Here is a 21,525-nt window from a genome sequence, read left to right as displayed (position 1 = left end):
AAAGACATTTGGAAGATTGTGAATTAATTAGAACATTAATGAAATGAAACAGTGACATGAATCTTGACTAAGCAGGTGGGTTCAAGGGACAGGGTAAGGAATTTGGTCTTTATGCTGTCACACACGGATTTTAAAAACCTTTGAATAAGCCTGAGTACCTAATCTGAGTTTGGAGCCTACATTTTCTATCAGTAAAATAAAAATGATAACAGAAGCTACAACTGCTATATTATTGAGAAGAATGAATGAAGGACTTCCCTGGTAGTCCAGGGGCTAAGATCCACATTCCCGATGCAGAGAGCCCAGGTTCAATACCTGATTGGGGAACTAGATCCCACATGCTGCAGCTAAGAACCTGCACACTGCAACTAAGACCATCACAGCCAAATAAATAAAAAAATAAAGATTAACAAAAAAAAGAATGAATGAGATAATCCAGACATAAACCTAGACCATAGTAAGCCTGCTAACTATGCTAACCCCATTAATACAGCATGTTACACACACGCACATGCATACTTGATGTGATAATATCCATGATGTCAAAAATAAAGACAGATTTTCAGGCTTTGACTTCCAGACTAGAGAAAGGAAAAAAAAAAGACAGAGGGGGTAAAAGGAGAGCATTAATGTCCATGAAGTGATTTACGCAGATGAGCTTCCCTAGATGCATACTTCCTTCTTTTATCTTTCTGTGCCTTCTCTCGTCTTAGCCTCCTGCTTTAGGCTTCCTTTTTTCCGCTTCCCTTTCTCACACAACAAGATCCATGACCCTGCTTAGCCCTGCACGGAGCCAGTGCTGGCCTCTGTGGGCCAGATTAAGTACAAAGAAGCCACCACCCCCTCCTAACGCAAAGTGGCCTGGAAGCTGCCAGTGAGATGGGTCCCTGGACTCTAGCCCAGCAAGACCTCAATTGAGATAATGTCCCCTGAGAAACATTAACCTTCATTTTGATACAGTGGGAGGTAAGACTGGGGATGTTCTGTGGGGCCTGGTGGCACTATAGTACACTGAAAAAAATCTCTCTGTCTCTGTTAGCATCAGAACCATATAAATGGCTATATTCCAACAGACTTCCAAGGAAAAGGAAAAACCAGTATGTGGACACCTCTGTGCTTTCTGACCTCACTGGATGGAAGAGATACTCCAGGTGTGGGAACAGTTAAACAAGCATTTGGAGTACTCAGGGTGTTGAGTGCAGGTGTGTGTACATTTGAAAGCTGCTGTTTTATAAGAAGTCCTAGGTGACTCAATAAACACAAGAGCCAGAGCAACCTAATCCCTTTAGCAGGGCTCTCCCCAGCTCAGATGCTCCCCTGCCAGAAACAACACATTCGGGGGTGGGGGTTGGGGGGCGAAGTGTAAATCACACACTGAGGTAATTGTTTCACACTTTCAAACAATTTACTTATTAGTTTTAAAGTGGATTTTAGAAGCATTTCTGTGTCTTGCCTTCTGGTTTTGTTTTGTTTTGTGTAAATACTTCTAGATTTAAAAAAAATGCTGACCCCCATTGTATATCAAAAAGTACCTTGAATGTGTTTATTATCTTCAAAATAGATCAGGCTGAGTTAAGAAATGTTAGTTCTGCCTATAAAAGAGGGCTGCTTTCCATAGAATGTAACTTTGTATCTAATACCATGCATCTCTGCAACTCTAGGTGTTACAGATTCAAAGATTAGGTACTCTTGACTAAAAAGGAAAAAAATTGACTACCTACTCTTGTCAATGACATTTCCCTGTCATTGACTAGAGACACCAAAGAATTTCACTCCCCAAATCACCCAGCACTGGAAGTATAGTGCAAAAAATCAAGATAAGGTATGGTTTTCTACATCACAGAGACCATGATGGGGCTGACCATTAGCTATCCTTTGACCTAATATATATCAAATCATCTCCATCATTTTTTTTCAGTCACCTAGTTACAATGGCAGACTTCTTTAAAAAAAAAAAAAATTCATCTTGGGCCCACCCACACATCTGATAATATGCAAATTTAAACGCTTCAAGGAGATTAGAAGAACTATCTTTTATTCAATTCCATCACAAATTTAGTAACCACAACTGATCTTCAAAGAAATAACTCACTTTTGTTTCTGTCTTTCAAAAACACTTTTGAAGAAAAGTTGCCCTTCTGTTAACAAAAAAAAAGGACTACTGAAGAATCCACAGTAGAAGAAAGAGCTCTCCCTAGGTACTACATTTCAGGACTGTTTATACAATTCAGCAGGAAAGGAACTGGATACTGGCTTTTAGGAAGAATTCCGTAAGGAAGAGGGGGAATTGCTAATGCATTTACTACTCATTTGCTTGCATCAAGAACCCTGTTCCATTTCAGTCTGCCAACATCCTAATTAAGATGATCTAAATCTGAGGTGATCTATTATTCTAGATCTAAGATAGCTCAATCTACATTAGACAAGATGTTACAGTGTGTGCTTACAATGAGATGATAAGACCACTGAGCAGGAAAGCATGTCTTTCCTCATGTCTAACCCAGCATGGGGCAGAGCTCTCTGTCAGCACTCAGTAAATAATGGCCAGGCCTTTGCCTGTTGTTTTTGTTTCTACTAATTCAACCTTATGATATCATTTCTGGTTCCTCTGACAACATATAACTGTGCTCTTGTTTTGAAAAAAGAAAAGAGTAAATCACCTCAAGTAATTCCTTATATACGTCAGTGCCACATATAAGTATGACCGACCACATACAAATGCAATTCCCATTCAATATCTTAAGGCTGTTTCTGAAGTTCTATATTAAAGAACATGCAACTCCATAAGTATTTGAGCCAGAAAAGAAAAGAATGCAGAGACAATGCTTTAGGAGAATCTGGATCAAATTCCGTTCCAGGATAATAATATCCAGCTGCACTATTATCCAAGAAGTACTATATAATACAGAGACAACATCATAAAAAGGGCCTTCCCCAATCAGCCTCTTTCTCTTCCTTCAGTTAAAGAAAGTTACCCATAGTTATTAGCATAAATACTAGGTAAAGACTTGAGTGTCTGGTAAACAAACAGAAAGTATGTGTTATTATTAGACTTGCCCTCTCTTGACATCTAAGAAAAGGCTAGGTGATTAGCAACATACCCAAATCAGAGTACACACAGACACCACTTTCTCAGCCAGTACCTGAAACTGTCATTTGTAGGGCTGAGCAAACATATTTAAGAAATGTCCTTAAGCTTGCTCTTGTGCTATTGTTGAACAGATAACATTGATGACCTTCACAGTCTGATATCCATTTCCAAAGGGATGACAACTTCAATCTACGAACCTCAAAAGAAACCAGATAAAATAAGCACAACCCTAGAGTTCAAAGCAGCTAACCCTCTGCCTCCTTTCACTAAGTAAGTAAAGATCTTGGTTGGAACCCAGGCGAGGTCACCCTTTCTATTTGCTATAAAGTTTACTGAATTTACATTAAAATCTTCAAATAGTCTTTGTTTTGGGAATGTATATGTTTCTTTAAAGAGGACAAAGGAACCATTGCTGTGTGCTTTCAGTGATGCAAAGTTTGAGATGTCAGGCAGGGAAATCCCAGCCTTGATTCTAAGACATCCGTAATGATGGCAAGCTCTATAGGTAAAAAATAAAAACAGGGATAAGAACGTTTTAAAGGAGGCAATGTGCAAAATTTAAGAATGCCTTTTTGCTTTCAGGATTTTTGTTTTTTTGCCTTGAGATGTAAAAAATAAAAATAAAAAAGAAGGAATGTAGCCTTTGTTTGGAGTTAGACATTCACTGTGTTTTGAAATCCCTCCAGCTATACACCATACAGAATTTTAACATACTAAAAAAGCCTACTTCAAAATGATGAACTTTCACCAATCTATCTTAAAATATATAATTACAAGCATACATTCAATTCTTGGATCGTGTGTGCCAAAGCTCTACTTCTAGAATTGGTGAATTTTGTTCTCTATTTCCATGTATAAAAGATCTCACAGTCCTGGGAAAACACTTTTTTTAAAAAATGAAATACAACAAATAAGGTATGCTGCCGAGTCCTGGGGGAGAAGTTTCCCAGAGTCTTTGAATTTCCTCCTATCTTCCTTCTTTACAAGATTTCTAAGACCAAGCCCTTTTCTACAGTCTCTCAAACAAGGTAAAAAGAAAAATACCCCCTAGATATATTCCTTAGATTTTCTATTATGCTTCTCAAGTTCCCATAGCTTCTGATGTAAACCTAAGATGAATTCTAGAATTATTTTTTTATTATGTTTTAATTTTATTTCCTCTTTTAGGTCTAAGATGAAATAGATGATCATAAATGCTATGCTTGGAGATATATTTCAAGGCACAATTTGTACATGACCTGTGCAAGGTCATGTCACGGAAAGAGGGCCAACATGACAGACAGGGAGCAAAATCCAGCTTTTAGTCTCGCAGAACTCCAGGGTTTAAGCTTCTATGTGTGCAATATGTTTCTGTTTAACAGGGCATTTTAGATACTTTCTGTATAGGGACCTCACTCTGACTTGAATAATGTCAATTGGAGACACATGAGGAATTATTGCTCAAGTCACTGATCATTAAGGGTCATTTTTTGTCACATGAACCTGGGTGTGGCAAGCTGGCCTAATCTCATCCAAAAGGTTGCAAGTTTTCTGCATGTGCTGTTCTCTCTGCCCATCAATTTCACTTGGGCAAAAATCCTTCCCTGTTTAAAACATCAACTGCCCTCCAAGTCTTTCCTTGAGACCCCTACTTGGGGTTAGTTAATTCCTCCTCTGTTTACTCACAGAACTTTGTACCCCCCTCCAGTATTCTTGCCTGGAGAATTCCATGAACAGAGGAGCCTGGTGGGCTACGGTCCATGGGGTTGCAAAGAGTCAGACACGACTGAGCAACTAACACTTTCACTTTTTCACTTTCTACTAGAGTAATTGTTAGATTCTATCACAATTATTTGTTTGTTGTCTCCACCACTAGATTATGCAGTCTGACATATTTACCCTCATCTCGGGCTTCCTATGGGCCCAGCGCTTGTAAGCACTTCAGATATGCCAACTCTAAATCTGTATCCCAGTCCCTTGAGGTGGATGTTACCATTGCCTCCGTGGTACAAATGAGGGATCTGAGACAGGGAAGTTCAGTCATTCTCTGAAGGACACATTGCTAGTGAGTATCAGGTTGAACACAGACAGTCTGACTTCTGACTGACGAAGGCAGTTCAGCAACATTAAGCAAACAGAAAGAATGACCATTCTGGTTTTGCCTCAGTTTCTTGAGTTTAAATTTAGAAATGGATTTTCTTTATCTTAAGTTGAGTTTACCTTCACCCTTGACTATGGATGAGTTCATTCGTCTAGAGAAAATTCAACCCAAACTGAGGAAGAGAGAACTGGCTGGGAGGTAAAGGCCTGGGGTGTAGCCCGCTCTGCCAGGTCAAAGTCTTGACTCTCACGCCTCCCCCAGGTCCACATCCTGAGATGCCTACAGAAGCCTCTCCTGCGGCTGCTTTTTGATGCATCACACTGCGCACATAGTAGGACAGGAAATGTTTTGGAACAGAAATACTATTAATAGGAAAGACCACTTATGTTATTCTTTGTAAACAGATGTGAGTTAAGAAAGACATTTTCACTTAGGAGGTGATTCAAATACAGAGGATTTTTGTTTTTGTCATTTTGTTTGGAACTGAGACATCCAAGTTCCAAACTTGGGTGACTGGTGATGGAAGCACAGTCTGATGCTATAAAGAGCAATACCGCATGCAAACCTGGAATTTAGGTCCATGAATCAAGGCAAATTGGAAGTGGTCAAACAGGAGATTTCAAAAGTGAAGGCCAACATATTAGGAATCAGCAAACTAAAATGGACTGGAATGGGTGAATTTAACTCAGATGACCATTATATCTACTACTGTGGGCAAGAATCCCTTAGAAGAAATGGAGTAGCCATCATGGCCAACAACAGTCTGAAATGCAATACTTGGATGCAATTTCAAAAATGACAGAATGATCTCTGTTTGTTCCAAGGCAAAGCATTCAGTATCACAGTAATCCAAGTCTATGCCCCGACCAGTAATGCTGAAGAAGCTGAAGTTGAATGGTTTTATGAAGACCTACAAGACCTTCTAGAACTAACACCCCAAAACGATGTCCTTCTCATTGTAGGGGACTGGAATGCAAAAGTAGGAAGTCAAGAAATAGCTGGAGTAATGGGCAAATTTGGCCTGGGAGTACAGAATGAAGCAGGGCAAAGGCTAATAGAGTTCTCCCAAGAGAATGCACTGGTCATAGCAAACACCCTCTTCCAACAACACAAGAGATGATTCTACACATGGACATCACCAGATGGTCAATACCAAAATCAGATTGATTATATTCTTTGCAGCCAAAGATGGAGATGCTCTATACAGTCAGCAAAAACAAGGCCAGGAGCTGACTGTGGTTCAGATCATGAACTCCTTATTGGCAAATTCAGACAAATTGAAGAAAGTAGGGAAAACCACTAGACCATTCAGGTATGATCTAAATCAAATCCCTTACGATTATACAGTGGAAGTGACAAATAGATTCAAACGATTAGATCTGATACACAGAGTGCCTGAATAACTTTGGACGAAGGTTCATGACATTTTACAGGAGGCAGGGATCAAGACCATCTCCAAGAAAAAGAAACGCAAAAAGGCAAAATGGTTGTCTGAGGAGACCTTACAAATAGCTGTGAAAAGAAGAGAAGCAAAAGGCAAAGGAGAAAAGGAAAGATATACCCATTTGAATGCAAAGTTCCAAAAGGAGAGATAAGAAAGCCTTCCTCAGTGATCATGAAAAGAAATAGAGGAAAACAATAGAATGGAAAAGTCTAGAGATTTCTTCATGAAAATTAGAGCCTTGATGTACTCCTTTTCCTATTTGGAACCAGTCTGTTGTTCCATGTCCAGTTCTAACTGTTGCTTCCTGACCTGCATACAGATTTCTCAAGAGGCAGGTCAGATGGTCTGGTATTCCCATCTCTTTCAGAAATTTCCAGTTTATTGTGTTGACTTACACAGAAGAACTATACAAAAAAGATCTTCATGATTCAGACAATCATGATGGTGTGATTACTCACCTAGAGCCAGACATCCTAGAATGCAAAGTCAAGTGGGTCTCAGGAAGCATCACTACAAACAAAACTAGTGGAGGAGATGGAATTCCAGTTGAGCTATTTCAAATCCTAAAAGATGATGCTGTGAAAGTGCTGCACTCAATACACCAGCAAATTTGGAAAACTCAACAGAGGCCACAAGACTGGAAAAGGTCAGTTTTTATTCCAATCCCAAAGAAAGGCAATGCCAAAGAATGCTCAAACTACCACACAATTGCACTCATCTCACATGCTAGTAAAGTAATGCTCAAAATTCTCCAGGCCAGGCTTCAACAGTATGTGAACTGTGAACTTCCAGATGTTCAAGCTGGATTTAGAAAAGGCAGAGGAACCAGAGATCAAATTGCCAACATCCATAGGATCATTGAAAAAGCAAGAGTGTTCCAGAAAATATCTATTTCTGCTTTACTGACTATGCCAAAGCCTTTGATTGTGTGGATCACAACAATCTGTGGAAAATTCTGAAAGAGATGGGAACACCAGACCACCTGACCTGCTTCTTGAGAAATCTTTATGCAGGTCCAGAAGCAACTGTGGGAACCAGAAATGGAACAACAGACTGGTTCCAAATTGGGAAAGGAGTATGTCAAGGCTGTTTATTGTTACCCTGCTTATTTAACTTATATGCAGAGTACATCATGCGAAATGCTGGGCTGGATGAAGCACAAGCTGGAATCAAGATTGCTGGGAGAAATATCAATAACCTCAGATATGCAGATGACACCTCCCTTATGGCAGAAAGTGAAGAACTAAAGAGCCTCTTGATGAAAGTGAAAGAGGAGAGTGAAAAAGTTGGCTTAAAACTCAGCATTCAGAAAACTAAGATAATGACATCTGGTTCATCACTTCGTGGCAAATAGATGTGGAAAGAGTGGAAACAGTGACAGACTTTATTTTGGGGGGCTCCAAAATCACTGCAGATGGTGACTGCAGCCATGAAATTAAAAGACGCTCGCACCTTGAAAGAAAAATTATGACCAACTTAGATAGTATATTAAAAAGCAAAGACATTACTTTGCCAACAAAGGTCCATCTAGTTAAAGCTATGGTTTTTCCAGTAGTCATGTATGGACATTACAGTTGGACTATAAAGAAAGCTGAGCACCGAAGAACTGATGCTTTTGAACTGTGGTGCTGGAGAAGATTCTTGAGAGTCCCTGGGACTACAAGGAGATCCAACTAATCAATCCTAAAGTAAATCAGTCCTGAATATTCACTGGAAGGACTGATGTTGAACCTGAAACTCCAAAACTTTGGCCACCTGATGCGAAGAACTGACTCATTTGAAAAGACCCTGATGCTGGGAAAGATAGAAGGTGGGAGGAGAAGGGGACAACAGAGGATGAGGTGGTTGGATGGCATCACCAGCTCAGTGGACATGAGTTTGAGTAAACTCCATGAGTGGGTGATGGCCTAGTGTACTATAGACCATGGAGTCACAAAGAGTCAGACACGTCTGAGCAACTGAACTGAACTGAGACATCCAAATCAGCAAGAGTCAGATATGTTTATTTTTCCTCCTGATATCTAAATTCACATCTCAAGTCCCTTCAGATCAATGTCAACTATGTCACCTTTTAATCCCTTTCTAATTCTGCATTTTACATATATTTATTTTTCAGATTCAAATAATTCTTACTTATTGTAGAGACTTAGAAAATTCAAAGGTATTTTAAAATATATAATTGCATACTTAGGCCTCTTCGAATGTTTGAAAATTCTCTTCTAAAACATTAGTTTTAAATGGTTATGTAGTATTTCATTGGGATAAGATATAGCATAGTTTAATTAAATAGCCCCTGTTTTTGAACCTTTTGAAAGTATGAAAGTGTTAGTCGCTCAGTTGTGTCCAACTCTTTGCAACACTATGGGCTGTAGCCCACCAGGCTGCTCTGTCCATGGGGAATTTCCAGGCAAGAGTACTGTAGTGGGTTGCCATGCCTTCCTCCAGGGAGCTTTGTGACCCAGGGATTGAACCCAGGGCTCCTGCATCACAGACAGATTCTTTACCATCTGAGCCACCAGATACCAATGGTTTGGTACTGGAAGTAACAAGAAGACAGATATTCTTTCACACTGTTTTGAGGATCCCAGTTATGTGAGGATCATGTGGCCCTGTAGGAAGAGGTTTTCTGGGAGTTGTAGAATGCAGATTCTGGGGCCCTACTCAGGTGACTGATTCATTTGAGGTGGGGCCTGGGGAAGGGGGTCCTATTTTTGAGAAATGTTAACATTGCCTCTCATTTCATAATACCTTCTCCTCATTGTGTTTAGCTATCTTCTTTATTTCATCTGTCTCTGACAGAATGAGCAATAGTGCCCACTTCAAGCTGGCCCTGGTAAATAGAGCCACAGGTCCTTGTGAACACAGGTGACTGCACCATCTCTGCTCATCCACCACCCCGACTGACCCCGCTTACCCATCCACGCTCCACACCAAAGCCAAGGACAGGTCGTTATTCTATGAGTCAATGATGTCCTTTCCCTGCTCACTCCCAAACCCTCCCCTTCGCCCCTACAGCCACACAGCCTCCCTTGCAAACTCCCCGCTCCCCACCAGCTGCAACAGCCTGTTCACAGAATGTCACTTCCTCAAGGAAGTGTTCCCCCATACTCGGATCTCAATCACTTCTCCCAGGCCAGCCTCCGGTTGCTCCCTTTGCTTTTCTTTCACAGTCCAGCGTGGTTTATAAAAGCATGATTGTGAGATTTAAGTCTGTCACTCCACTTCACCATGAGCTCCGTGAGACAGGTACTGAGGCTCATTGTTCATCACTGCGTCCTACCCTGAGCACTGCCAGTAACAGGCAGTGCTCTAGGCGGTGTTGAAAATGAGCTCTGGGGCCAAAGGGCTCAGATTCACATCCCAGCTCTGCTACCTAACACCTGTGACCTTAAGCCAGTTGCTTCTCTGTGCCTTCATTTTTTTCCATTGGGAATTATAATAGTACTGCCTTAAGGTGTTAGAACTGGACATGGAACAACAGACTGGTTCCAAATAGGAAAAGGAGTACGTCAAGGCTGTATATCGTCACCCTGTTTATTTAACTTATATGCAGAGTACATCATGAGAAACGCTGGACTGGAAGAAACACAGGCTGGAATCAAGATTGCCGGGAGAAATATCAGTAACCTCAAATATGCAGATAACACCACCCTTATGGCTGAAAGTGAAGAGGAACTATAAAGCCTCTTGATGAAAGTGAAAGTGGAGAGTGAAAAAGTTGGCTTAAAGCTCAACTTTCAGAAAACGAAGATCATGGCATCTGGTCCCATCACTTCATGGGAAATAGATGGGGAAACAGTGGAAACGGTGTCAGACTTTATTTTTTGGGGCTCCAAAATCACTGCAAATGGTGACTGCAGCCATGAAATTAAAAGACGCTTACTCCTTGGAAGAAAAGTTATGACGAACCTAGATAGCATATTCAAAAGCAGGGACATTACTTTGCCGACTAAGGTCCATCTAGTCAAGGCTATGGTTTTTCCAGTAGTCATGTATGGATGTGAGAGTTGGACTGTGAAGAAGGCTGAGTGCCAAAGAATTGATGCTTTTGAACTGTGGTGTTGGAGAAGACTCTTGAGAGTCCCTTGGACTGCAAGGAGATCCAACCAGTCCATTCTGAAGGAGATCAGCCCTGGGTGTTCATTGGAAGGACTGATGCTAAAGCTGAAACTCCAGTACTTTGGCCACCTCATGCGAAGAGTTGACTCATTGGAAAAGACTCTGATGGTTGGAGGAATTGGGGGCAGGAGGAGGAGGGGACGACCAAGGATGAGATGGCTGAATGGCATCACTGACTCGATGGACGTGAGTTTGAGTGAACTCTGGGAGGTGGTGATGGACAGGGAGTCCTGGCGTGCTGCAATTTGTGGGGTCGCAGAGTCGGACACGACTGAGTGACTGAACTGAACTGAAGGTGTATGTAGTTTGTTGTGAGAATTAAATGAGAGAGTACACAAAAAGTAATGTATAACACAGTAGCTGGCATATAGAACGCATCCAATACAGGGTGGCTTTTAAAAAGCAATCACTCGGTATATTTTTGTTCAATAAATAAAACACAACAGAGTTTTCAGGCATGTTCTTTTTCATCATCACTGGCCCCTACTCCAACCAAAGCATCAGCCCAATCAACTTCCACTACAGTCTGTTCCTTGAAAGAACAGCATTTCTGCCCTGAGAAGTCTGCTGAAGACACTCCCCGTTCCCTGTTATTAGTTCCAGCTCTGATTCTTTCATCATGTCACTTCCCAAAATATGTGCTCATGTGCCAAGACACTTCTCTTCCTTCCTTCAAGTATTTCCTGAAATGTGACCTCTTCCATGGAGCTTTCTTTAAATGGAACTGAGCTCATCATTCTGTCCTCTGTTTCCAACAAATAAGGTGAAGTTTGTTGTTTAAGATTCCAAAGCTATAAAGCACCTGAGGTTTTCAACTAACTGCATGGCCTCACCACTGCAGAACAGGTTGGGTTTCTCCTTGCCTGAACTTAAGACTGTGAGGCTCAGAGGGCAGAGCATTTGTTTAACTTGCTCTGTATACATGTAGCCCAATGACAATCCACATGGAGGCTGAGTAAACGTGACTTGATGATGATTTAATTACTTTGTCCATGCCAGGAATATAAGCCATGAACTCTTAAATCTGTTTCCCCCATTTTATAGTATGTTTCCATGCTGAGTCTATTATGAGACCTGTTTTCTGCATTAAGTTTCACAAAAGAACAAATACAAAAGAAGAGAGAGATTGAATGAAAATATCAAATTAATAAAATTATCTTCCACATCATGAGTCCAAAGATACCTTTGGACTTATTAAAAGGTGCCTTGTTTAAAATTCAAGTTCATATGCTTTACAGATTATTTTGTAAATCTAAAATAGATAACCAAAACATGTCAATATTCATTTTTAAAGTACTTGTTGTATTTGGTGCATGCACCATTATGGAGAACTTACACACAGAGCAAAAAGATTTGTAGCAAAGCATATGACCTTCTTCCCACTACAATGACCATCCCCTAATTAGGCAATGCATCTGATAGTCATTAACAGGAATGAGATAATGAATCACTTTCTCTCTTCTTTGTTAATTTGCTGTAACCAAGCGGCTAATGGATGTCAGAGCTGAGTGATTGCACTGATTATAGTGATTTATAGTTGCAACAAAACAATTTAAAACCATTCTGATTATTCATGTTAAAGATGCTTTATGTTTTGTTTACTAAATGTTTTATGTCCTCCTTTCTGCTACCCTTAAAGTACTGTCCCCCTCCTACTCTGCCACTTTTCACAGAAAGACCCATTCCTGGAAAACTTGAAAGTTGTAGGAGGCCTTTTTTATTGTTTTAAAGTAAGCAATTTCATTTTGTTTATACATACCTATACATAGAGAGAGAGAGATAAAGTTTACCCAGTAGAAACGAAAAGCCTTAGGGGTAGAAAGAAAACTTCAGTGGTGCCTAGTTCAAAAGAAGACAGAAATAAGAGGAAATAAGGCAAACTTCAAGCCACTTACCTTGGGGCTTCCAGTCCCTTCCTCACCCTCCACAGACACATCAGTAGCCAGAATCTCGGCTTTGATGGTATCCAGAGCCCGGAGAATCCAGCTGTGTTGCCGTTTGATTTGCCTCTGCAGCTCCTTCCATTGACTTGCAATCATCCGCAGCATGTCCTTCAGTCCTTCTCCAAAGGAGGGGGAAAGCACACGTTAGCGACTCAGCTGTGTTTTTACCCAGTATTGTTTTTCATTTAAGATTAGATGGATATTTCCAACAATAAACATAATTTTAAGCAATCATTACCCTCACCTGCCTCTCAGAACCGAGACTGGGGGTTTTTGACTTGACAGAAGGCATAAGGACACAAAAATTGGAAAACCCCATAGTTGCATAGTTTAGAACTGACTTAGATTTAACACATGGACTAAAAAAATGTATACAGAACCAAAATCACGATACGTAAAAATTATTAAGACTCTTGCTTCACATTCCAAATAAAAGGCCCTGTGTATATCTTTTTGTGGAGACTTTACAATGATCAGAAAATGTATGGAAATAAGTAAAGGTAATTCAACTTGAAATATAGTAAATGGGCCAAATTTAAGACAGCAGTCTTTAGTGTTAGCACATCAGATTAATGCTGCTCTTTTCTTATTGGGCTGTGGTAAGCTCAAAACAAGGGGCAAACTAATTCATCCTGTCTTACGGTCTTTTACTACCAGGATAAGTATAACCAAATGACAAAACTATTTTTTATTTACAATCTGTTTGTCATAAATACACTAATACTGAGGTAAGAACTGGTCTAAGGCTAAAACTCTGCTAATGCAATGACCAGCAGAGAACATGCAAAACGGTCATGTGTGTGAATTGGCAGGGAAATAATCATGTGTCTCTAGACTACCTGCCTTATATCTGTAATGATACCTACAAGTACCCGGATGCATATGCATTATACTATATGCACAATTCTCATTCATTATCTTAATGTTATTTCCAGAGCACCTACATTGAAAAGCATGTCAATGTGAAGTTTTCAGGAATGCGATTTCAATTGAAACTCGGGTGAACAGCAAGCCCCAAATAAAATGAACAGACCATTTGGAGGCAGTATTTCATCTTATAAGTATCACAGCATTGTATGCAGTATATGAAACATTTATAAATCTTGAAGGTCAATCTGATAATGTAAATATTAATAATACATAAGGAAGTGAATATATGCAGTAATTTACAGCAATGCTTCTTCATTCTTAATAGTCTGGAGACATAAAGACTTGCAATATTTCAGGAGGATTTACCTGCTTTGTGAGATGCAATAAGCTCAAGAAGTTGGTGTCCTTCCTCCTCCACAGCTTCCTTGAGCGCACAATGACTGTCTACATTCAACTTAAAACTCTGCAAGGAAAAATATGAGCATCAAACCCTGGCAAGGCCATTAAACGTAAAACATCCATATAAAATTCCTTGCTACTTTTTATCAAGAGCCACACAGTTCAATTTACCCAATAGACAAACTAATTTGCAATACTAAAAGCTATTGATATTTGGGATCTGGGCTCAAAATGTTTCCATTAGATTAGCAGAGTGCATCTGTTTGGAAACAGCTGACATATCTAGAAATTCATTAGGTTTTTATGAAAAGTCACATCCCGTAGGCTATATCAAAAGTAGCAGTGTTCTATAATATATACTGAAATTCTACCAGCACATATGAGGTCTTTTCTTCACTTTTTTAGAAACATTAGTGCTAGCACTATTTATGAAACCATAAAACACTGGCAACATAAATTATGTGCACATATATAAATCCATTAATAGTAGGGTTTGATTCAGCTGTTTTTCAGATATCACACAAACTATGGAATACTGAGGTGAATTTAGGTGCTGTAGAGAGGAGTCAAATGTTTTTCAAATGTTTGAATTTCAAGCTTATTCCTTACAATGTGACATTACTTTATAAATAAATACATCAAGCACACGAGGGGCATTTCTCACTTATGATAGTTACCCAAAAGATAAAACTATTCTTATGGGTGAATTTCAACTCATAGAAATTTCTTGCAGGAAGCTTTCCATAATGTCTTTCATAGAATTAATTACTCCCCTCTCTCGGCTTCCTCTGTTCCTTATATCTGCTTCTATTGAAGAATTTATCACACTGAATTCTGCTTTATTCACATATTTGGCTACCAAATTATTACAATCAAAAGACTTGCCAGTTTCACATTTATTTCCAACTCATGTCACATACAAGGTGTTCAATAAATATTTGCAGGAATAGTGGATATCTGCTGAACTGGATCAATAGGACTCTCTGAAGGGGAAGGTTTCCATTTTAATATTTCAGGAAACAGGGATGGTTTTTCCAAAGATGTTTTTCCATCTCTGGAATGTTATAAGGTGTTCCAAACACAGGAGGTCTGATGGAGAGTAATCATATTAACCAATATGTTGAATCAATGGTTAGTCTTGAGAGTGAAAATCCAGCCCTTGACTTGATTAATCTGAAAAAGTATGGATTTTGAATGACTATGTGCCAAATTCTGGCTTCTCTATAATAGGACTCCAAAATACATGATATATTTTGCTCTCACTAAACACTTGTTGAGCAATGATTCTATATACTACACTGAATTTAGTATTAAGAATAATTGACAAGTTTGAGATGATACAGTGTTATTGGGAATATAATCCAGGTGAAAGAGGTTAAACAATCATATGCTACGAAGTCAGGTATTAATTTTTCCCATTCTTTCATTCAGAAACCATATTGCGCCTCTTCTGTACACTGGAGAGGGAAATAGCAATTTAAGGGGTATAAGGCATGGCCCTGCACATCAAAAGGAACCTGAACCGTCTTGGAGGTTCAGGGTGAGTCTTTTTCTTAGTGGAAAAAAGGAGTCTTTTAAAGCTCAGAAGAAAAAGCAGAACAATCAAAGTAAGCTGAATATGAAGGAGGTAGAGACATAATCAGAACTTGGAATATAAAGACAAGAATTTTGATTTTCAAAAAATGACTCCAAAATGATGAATCATTTCATCTTACTAGAGGCATAAGAAACAGTAAAACTGCAGCATATAGCAGAAAGAAACATTAGATTTCCCTGAGGGTTGTTCACTATTTCTTGTATTGTCCTCTTTCAACTACAGGTATTTGGTTGAACAAAATTAAGTATGGCAATATATCAGAAGCCTGATGCTTCTGGTCAATATAATAGTTTTTAAAAATTAAATTATTATGATTGTATAGCCAAAACATGGGTGTTATTTACTTTCTGCCATGATAGTGGAGAGCCTCAGCTCTGAAGCAATGTCATGCAGATTGAGGTGCATTTGTGTGTTTCAGGGAGAAGGGACATAGAAAAGAAAAATACTTGCCATCAGCCCAAGAGCACCAACACTTAGAAAGAAATCTAGAAAGAAATCTATGCTATAGATGATGTCCTCATAACTGTAAATTTAGCCCAGTGCTCTCTTTGATTCTATTTACCTAAAACAGACAAGTGTTGAATGTTGTAATCATGAGCTTCTGAAGGCATGCATCAGACCTATGTCTCAACAAAAGAGAACCTTAGGACCTGTGAGTAGGTTGCATAATTTGACATAATTGAGGCCAATAGTACAGAATAGAAGCAGTTGGATCTGGTTCTGTCTCAAGATTATGTGGAAGGATTTGATTAGGACATTGAAAAAAATGGTGTTCATTACTAAGAAAAAAGATAAGCTGACAAGCTTTATGCTACAGAAAAGAACCACTTAATACAACTACAACCCAAATGATATTGCTTGATTTTCAGGTGTATCCATTAATGACTAATAACATCAATAAGGAATGCAGAGTGGGCCTCTGAGAAGGCAGACAAGCCAGCACATGAACAAAATTGTCAATGAAATTTCTGGCTGCTGAAGAATTCTGTAATAAACTCACTTGCTTCTGTGCCCACCTCTTCCCTAGGGAAGGAAGCTTAAGCAAAAGACTTTGTTGTTGTTGTTGTTTCACTTGACACTTGGGCACATTTCCATTCCTGTGCTGCTAACAGGTTTCCTCAGCAATGCCTTATGATATATGGTCCCAGGAAGCATCCACAGCACTTCCTGAAAGTGCAGGGCATTCTCTGCAGGTTTAATTTATGGCAACAACATGGCCATAGGCAGGTACCACAGATCTGCATCACTGAGGATGATGTGAAACTCCAAAACTATGAGTAATCTGGGGCTTACGAGATACTACATCTTTTTTTAGTGTTTTAAAGCAGCATAGAACTGAACATCCAGAAGAGAATAGCTAAGGACATGAAAAATACAGTGGCTGAGACAAAGGACCAGATTAGCAAAAAGATGATACATCAGAGGTTGACCATTGGGTATTCCCCTTAGTTCAACCTCCAGCTTCACCAGCTGTATATATATGGGTGCCTTACTCCTTGTCAGGATCCAAGTTCAGGTGAGGCACAATGACTGCACTTTGATCATGATCACAGCTTACCAAGTAGATAAAGTACTACATCTTTATCCATACTATCCCAACCAAATTTCCGCAGATCTCAGTTTGATGGAAATATGGAGGTCACACGGATATAAAATGAAATCATGGAAATGTATGCCTTGATACACAAAACTATGACAAATGTGAAGAATGTTATTCATGAGGGGTCATAAGAATTGATATGAATCTCCTGATATACGAAATAGTGGGAAAGACCATAAGCACATTCAGAGGCTTCAAGATCCAAAATGTCTGTTTTAGCAGAATCATATCATGAACACAGATTTTCTGCTGTCCCCAAGGAATATTGTTAATGTGGGCCAGGTCCATTGAGGTCCATGAATTTTATGTTTGTGAACAGAGAGGCCAAAAAGAGTTACTGTATCTTTCTTGACATAATTTTAGTTTTCTTTTTAAAAAAGCATATGTTAAATCAATAGTTATTTATTGAGTAGTCTCTACCAGACCTATAGATACAAAAGTTAACAGTACACAATACACATGCAACATATAGTCTGTCGGGTAAAACAGATCAAAAGCAAATAGCTGTATATGACCCAGTAAAAAATAAACATGTAATCAGGGCTTGATGTATAACAGAGAGTGGCAGGGCCTTCAGCTGAACAGTGATATGCCATGCTCAATGAGATTTAGCTTTTTTAAAGTACCATGCTGGCCAAATAAAAACAAGACTGTGGGCTATATTCCATATGACAGTGCTGGATAGGTGCTGAGGGAGCTCAACTGGGAGCCAGGTTCTGCAGAGCCCAGTGGGGAGCTCATGGAGAAAGGACTGGATTTCCACATGGGGCTGGAGATACCCTGTCTTGCAACAGGAAGCCGGGAGGCAGAAGCAGAAGCCACTTGGTGTGGCTAAGACAAGGTAGAAGAAGGGGAGCTGGGAGCTGTGGCTACACGTATTATTTAACTCTAAGAGAAACAGAAGAAGTGGAAGAAGATGTTGACAACATGAGAGAGTGACTGGTAGAATTCTGTGTTCTAGAAACATCTTTCTAGCTGTTACGTAGAGCTGATTTTAAAAGGGCGGACAAGGAGACCATTTAGGAGGCTGCTAGGGTAATAGAGGCCAGATGTTTCTGCATGCTCATATTTTTTTTTAATTAAAAAAAGGTATGCTTTTTCTTCTAAATGAATGGAAGAAGGAAGAATGGAGACAATCTTCTGTCTTTTTAAGTTTTTCTCAGTGCGTGAGAATAGCATGTGCCAGAATTTAGTTCTTTGGCTGTTCTGATGATAAATACCAGAGTTCTATTAGTCAGGAGTCTCCAAATGTGAAAGACATATTGAACTGATGAACTTTTACTCCCACTGTCATTTTAAAGAGATGGTATATATGCTGATGAATAAGACACCTCATGACACTTTTTCTTCACACAAAAGATTTTTACTATCCTAGGAAAATGAAAACTTGCTTTTTCACAAGGACAGGAGGAAGAATGTGTGTTCAGTCAGAGAAGCAGGGGCTTGAAAAGTCACCTGCTACCTGTCTCAGGCCATCTCTACCCGGGCTCTATTCTGAGCTGTGCCGAGTACCATCTGCATCCCCCAAAGGGCTCTTGGTGGGAAAGAAAGCCATGATTCCCTGTGAAGAGCCTGGCAGTTTCTCTCCTGCTTGTCCCAATGCCATTGATAGAGGATGGTCATATGGTCCTCAAAATATAATATATACCTTCCAAATGCCATATGTGCCAAAAATTCAAAGACTTTTATGAGTAAATATTTATTTAAGAACCTCCTAAAAACTTGGTAAGATACTACACAGCCATTAAAATGAAGACTATGAATTGGCATGAAAAACAGAATACATTACAAGTCAAAAAATGAAAGTTCAGCATTGGTGGTATAGTGAGCACAGCTGCCTTCAAAAAAAAAAAAAAAAGAAAGTTCAAAATTGTATCTATGATACAGTGGACAGACCCAGTGTGTAGAAAAAGAAGACAGCAGGGACTGTGCAGTTAGGACTCGGAGTGAACTTAGTCTGGTCTCATGGAACAAGTTCTTGGAGCTTTAGCTTTCTGAAACATAAAATGTAATATTATCTAACTTCAAGTTGTTGTGAGAATTAGTAGCAATGATTGGAAAGCATTGAAGCAGTGTCTGGCAATGAGTGGGGCTAAAGCAAAACCATTATAGACTTTCAAACTCATTGTCTCTGTTTTCCAAATGTTCTGCGCAGTAGGTGGTGTTAACAGCATTTTTAGGTGACAAGCGGCACTTCCTGTTGAAGCTGCCTGCACTCCTCAAGCACTGACCCCAGGTTCTCTCTGCCTCTGGGCTAGCACCTAGCACAGGCCTGCCACAGACGGCATGGAACACAGATGCTGCTCAGAGAGTCCAGGGAGTGGGAGACTGAGAGGCCAGTGGTCTGGGTCTTCATTTTGCCTCAGGTGTGTGCCCTTGGACAAGTCATCTAATGCTTCTGGGCTTCTGTTTCCTTATCTACAATCCAGGCATGTGGACTCAATATTTTCCAGTTCTTGGACACTTTATCTTTAAGCCAGACAGTTAAGGACAGATGGTTCAGGAGAATTTTTATTTATTCTAAACTAGAAAATTTTCAAAGGGGGAAGAATCCTAAAGGCCATCTAACCATTCATCTACCCTAGGGCAGCTCTGTCCCTCTACCATTCCAGGCAGATGTGTTCATTCTATTTTTAACTATCTCCAGGAAACTTTCTTCTAACTTCTCATCCTGAGTCCGCAACATTTCGTCTCAGGAATGTGAGAGCTTTGTGAAGAGCAGCATGAGCTTCCCTCCGCTTCAGATTGTTTTGCCAAGTCATCTCTCCAGTGTAGGAGTTGGAGATCAGAAATACTGTGAGGATATGCCAACAAAATCCACATGTCCAATCGATCACCAAGTTTTGCCAATTTATTTCCCATCCTCACCATTCTGTATCGACTAATGCAGGCCCACATTGTCATCCTTTGACAGGCTGACTTCAACAACCTCCAGCCATGACCCCCTAAAAATTACATTTTTTTCTTTATTTGTGGCGTGCCTATGAAGGTGCAGGCATCATCTTAAGCTTGAGGGATGTGGCTGTGAGCAAGATAAATATAGTTCCTGGCCTCACAGAGCTCACAGCCTAGAAGTAGAGATAGGAGGTGGAGGAGTGTGCAACTTAAAAACAAGGAGTTACAATCGATCATATCAAGGGGGCTGTGACACGGTGCAGGTGCTGGGGACAAGTATGGGCTTTGGAGCTGGACAGGCCTGGGTTCAAACCCTGGCTCCTCCATCACCTGATCATGCCTTTGGCACTCTCCGTGGACTCAGTTTCTTCATCTGTAAAATGAGGACATGTTAGCGCCTGCCTTATGGGGTTCTTGTGAGGATGAGATGCCCTGATATCTGTAGAATAGAGCCTGGCATATCATAATAACAGAATACAAATATTTTATTACATGGAGTGATCCAACTCTGAGAAAGATGCTTGTTGAAATCTCCCAGTGCTTCCCCAGGTTGCAGGATAAGGTGGCCTGTGAGATCTCCACCAAGTCTGCTTCTTGGGCACCAGGTCTGCCTTGAAATGTGCCTGAACTGCTTAAAATTTCCAGCTCACACCAGCCATTTGCTCATCTAAGATTCTGCTCTTGCAGGCACCTCTCTGCCTGGAAGGTCCTTTCCCTCTCCCCTAACTCAGTCCTGCTCATTCTTTATAATTCATCTCTGGTGTCACCCTTTCTAGAAAGCTTTCCCTGACCATCTTCCACCCTTCTGGCTTCCCCCCGTCAGCACCCACATTACCTGTGCAGAGCTCAGACCTCCACTAATTATACTGCTGTGTAACTACTGATGACAGGTCTGCTTCCCAGCCATGAGTTCTGAGAGGAGGATGTAACTTTTCACTTGTGTTTGGATTCTCACTGCCTAGGACAGTGCCTGGCACACAGCACACACCTAATAAATGTTTAGGGAGCAACTGAATGCAGATTCATACCAGAAACCTTCCACTATGCTTCCGAGTCACCTATACAGCATTTTGGGCAATACTGGTGCAATCACTTCACTTGGAAGTGGTTGATAAATGTTCCCAAATTTTATTCATTGAACACCATGTAAATGAGCTGTCATGTTCCTTCGCCTACAAAATTACTTGCCAATTACACTGAGATGATCCTGGTGTAATTGCCATGTAAACTGTATCCTGGCTGAGATAGCCCAAATCATCAATTTAACTTTACCCTCTCATCATATGGTACTTACCACATAATTAAATAAATGGTCAGCTACCACCACAATTATATATCTCCCCAACAAAATGAGGTGGTTACATTTGTCACTGATTTATTAGTTATGACAATATGCAACACACCACCACATATACTATCAGAAGCTTCATAAAATGGAAAGCACTATGTGCTCTTGAGAAAGAGGTTCTAAGTTTATGAACAAAGAA

The 21,525-nt window shown here is 40.0% G+C and overlaps 1 protein-coding gene across 1 annotated transcript in view; it reads right to left on the bottom strand.

Moving 5' to 3' along the window:
• Window positions 1–21,525, bottom strand: part of AKAP6 (A-kinase anchoring protein 6) — a 503,112-nt gene that overhangs the window by 222,131 nt on the left and 259,456 nt on the right. Inside the window, exons 6-7 of the mRNA XM_005695223.3 lie at window positions 13,914–14,010; window positions 12,630–12,793 (exon numbers count right to left, since the gene is read on the bottom strand). Of these exons, the coding sequence (XP_005695280.2) occupies window positions 12,630–12,793; window positions 13,914–14,010 (261 nt within the window). The remainder of the gene's footprint in view (window positions 1–12,629; window positions 12,794–13,913; window positions 14,011–21,525) is intronic.

Source organism: Capra hircus, chromosome 21 (genome assembly GCF_001704415.2).
Source record: "Capra hircus breed San Clemente chromosome 21, ASM170441v1, whole genome shotgun sequence".
Lineage (NCBI taxonomy): Eukaryota > Metazoa > Chordata > Mammalia > Artiodactyla > Bovidae > Capra > Capra hircus.
This window is presented reverse-complemented; position numbering and strand designations above follow the sequence as displayed.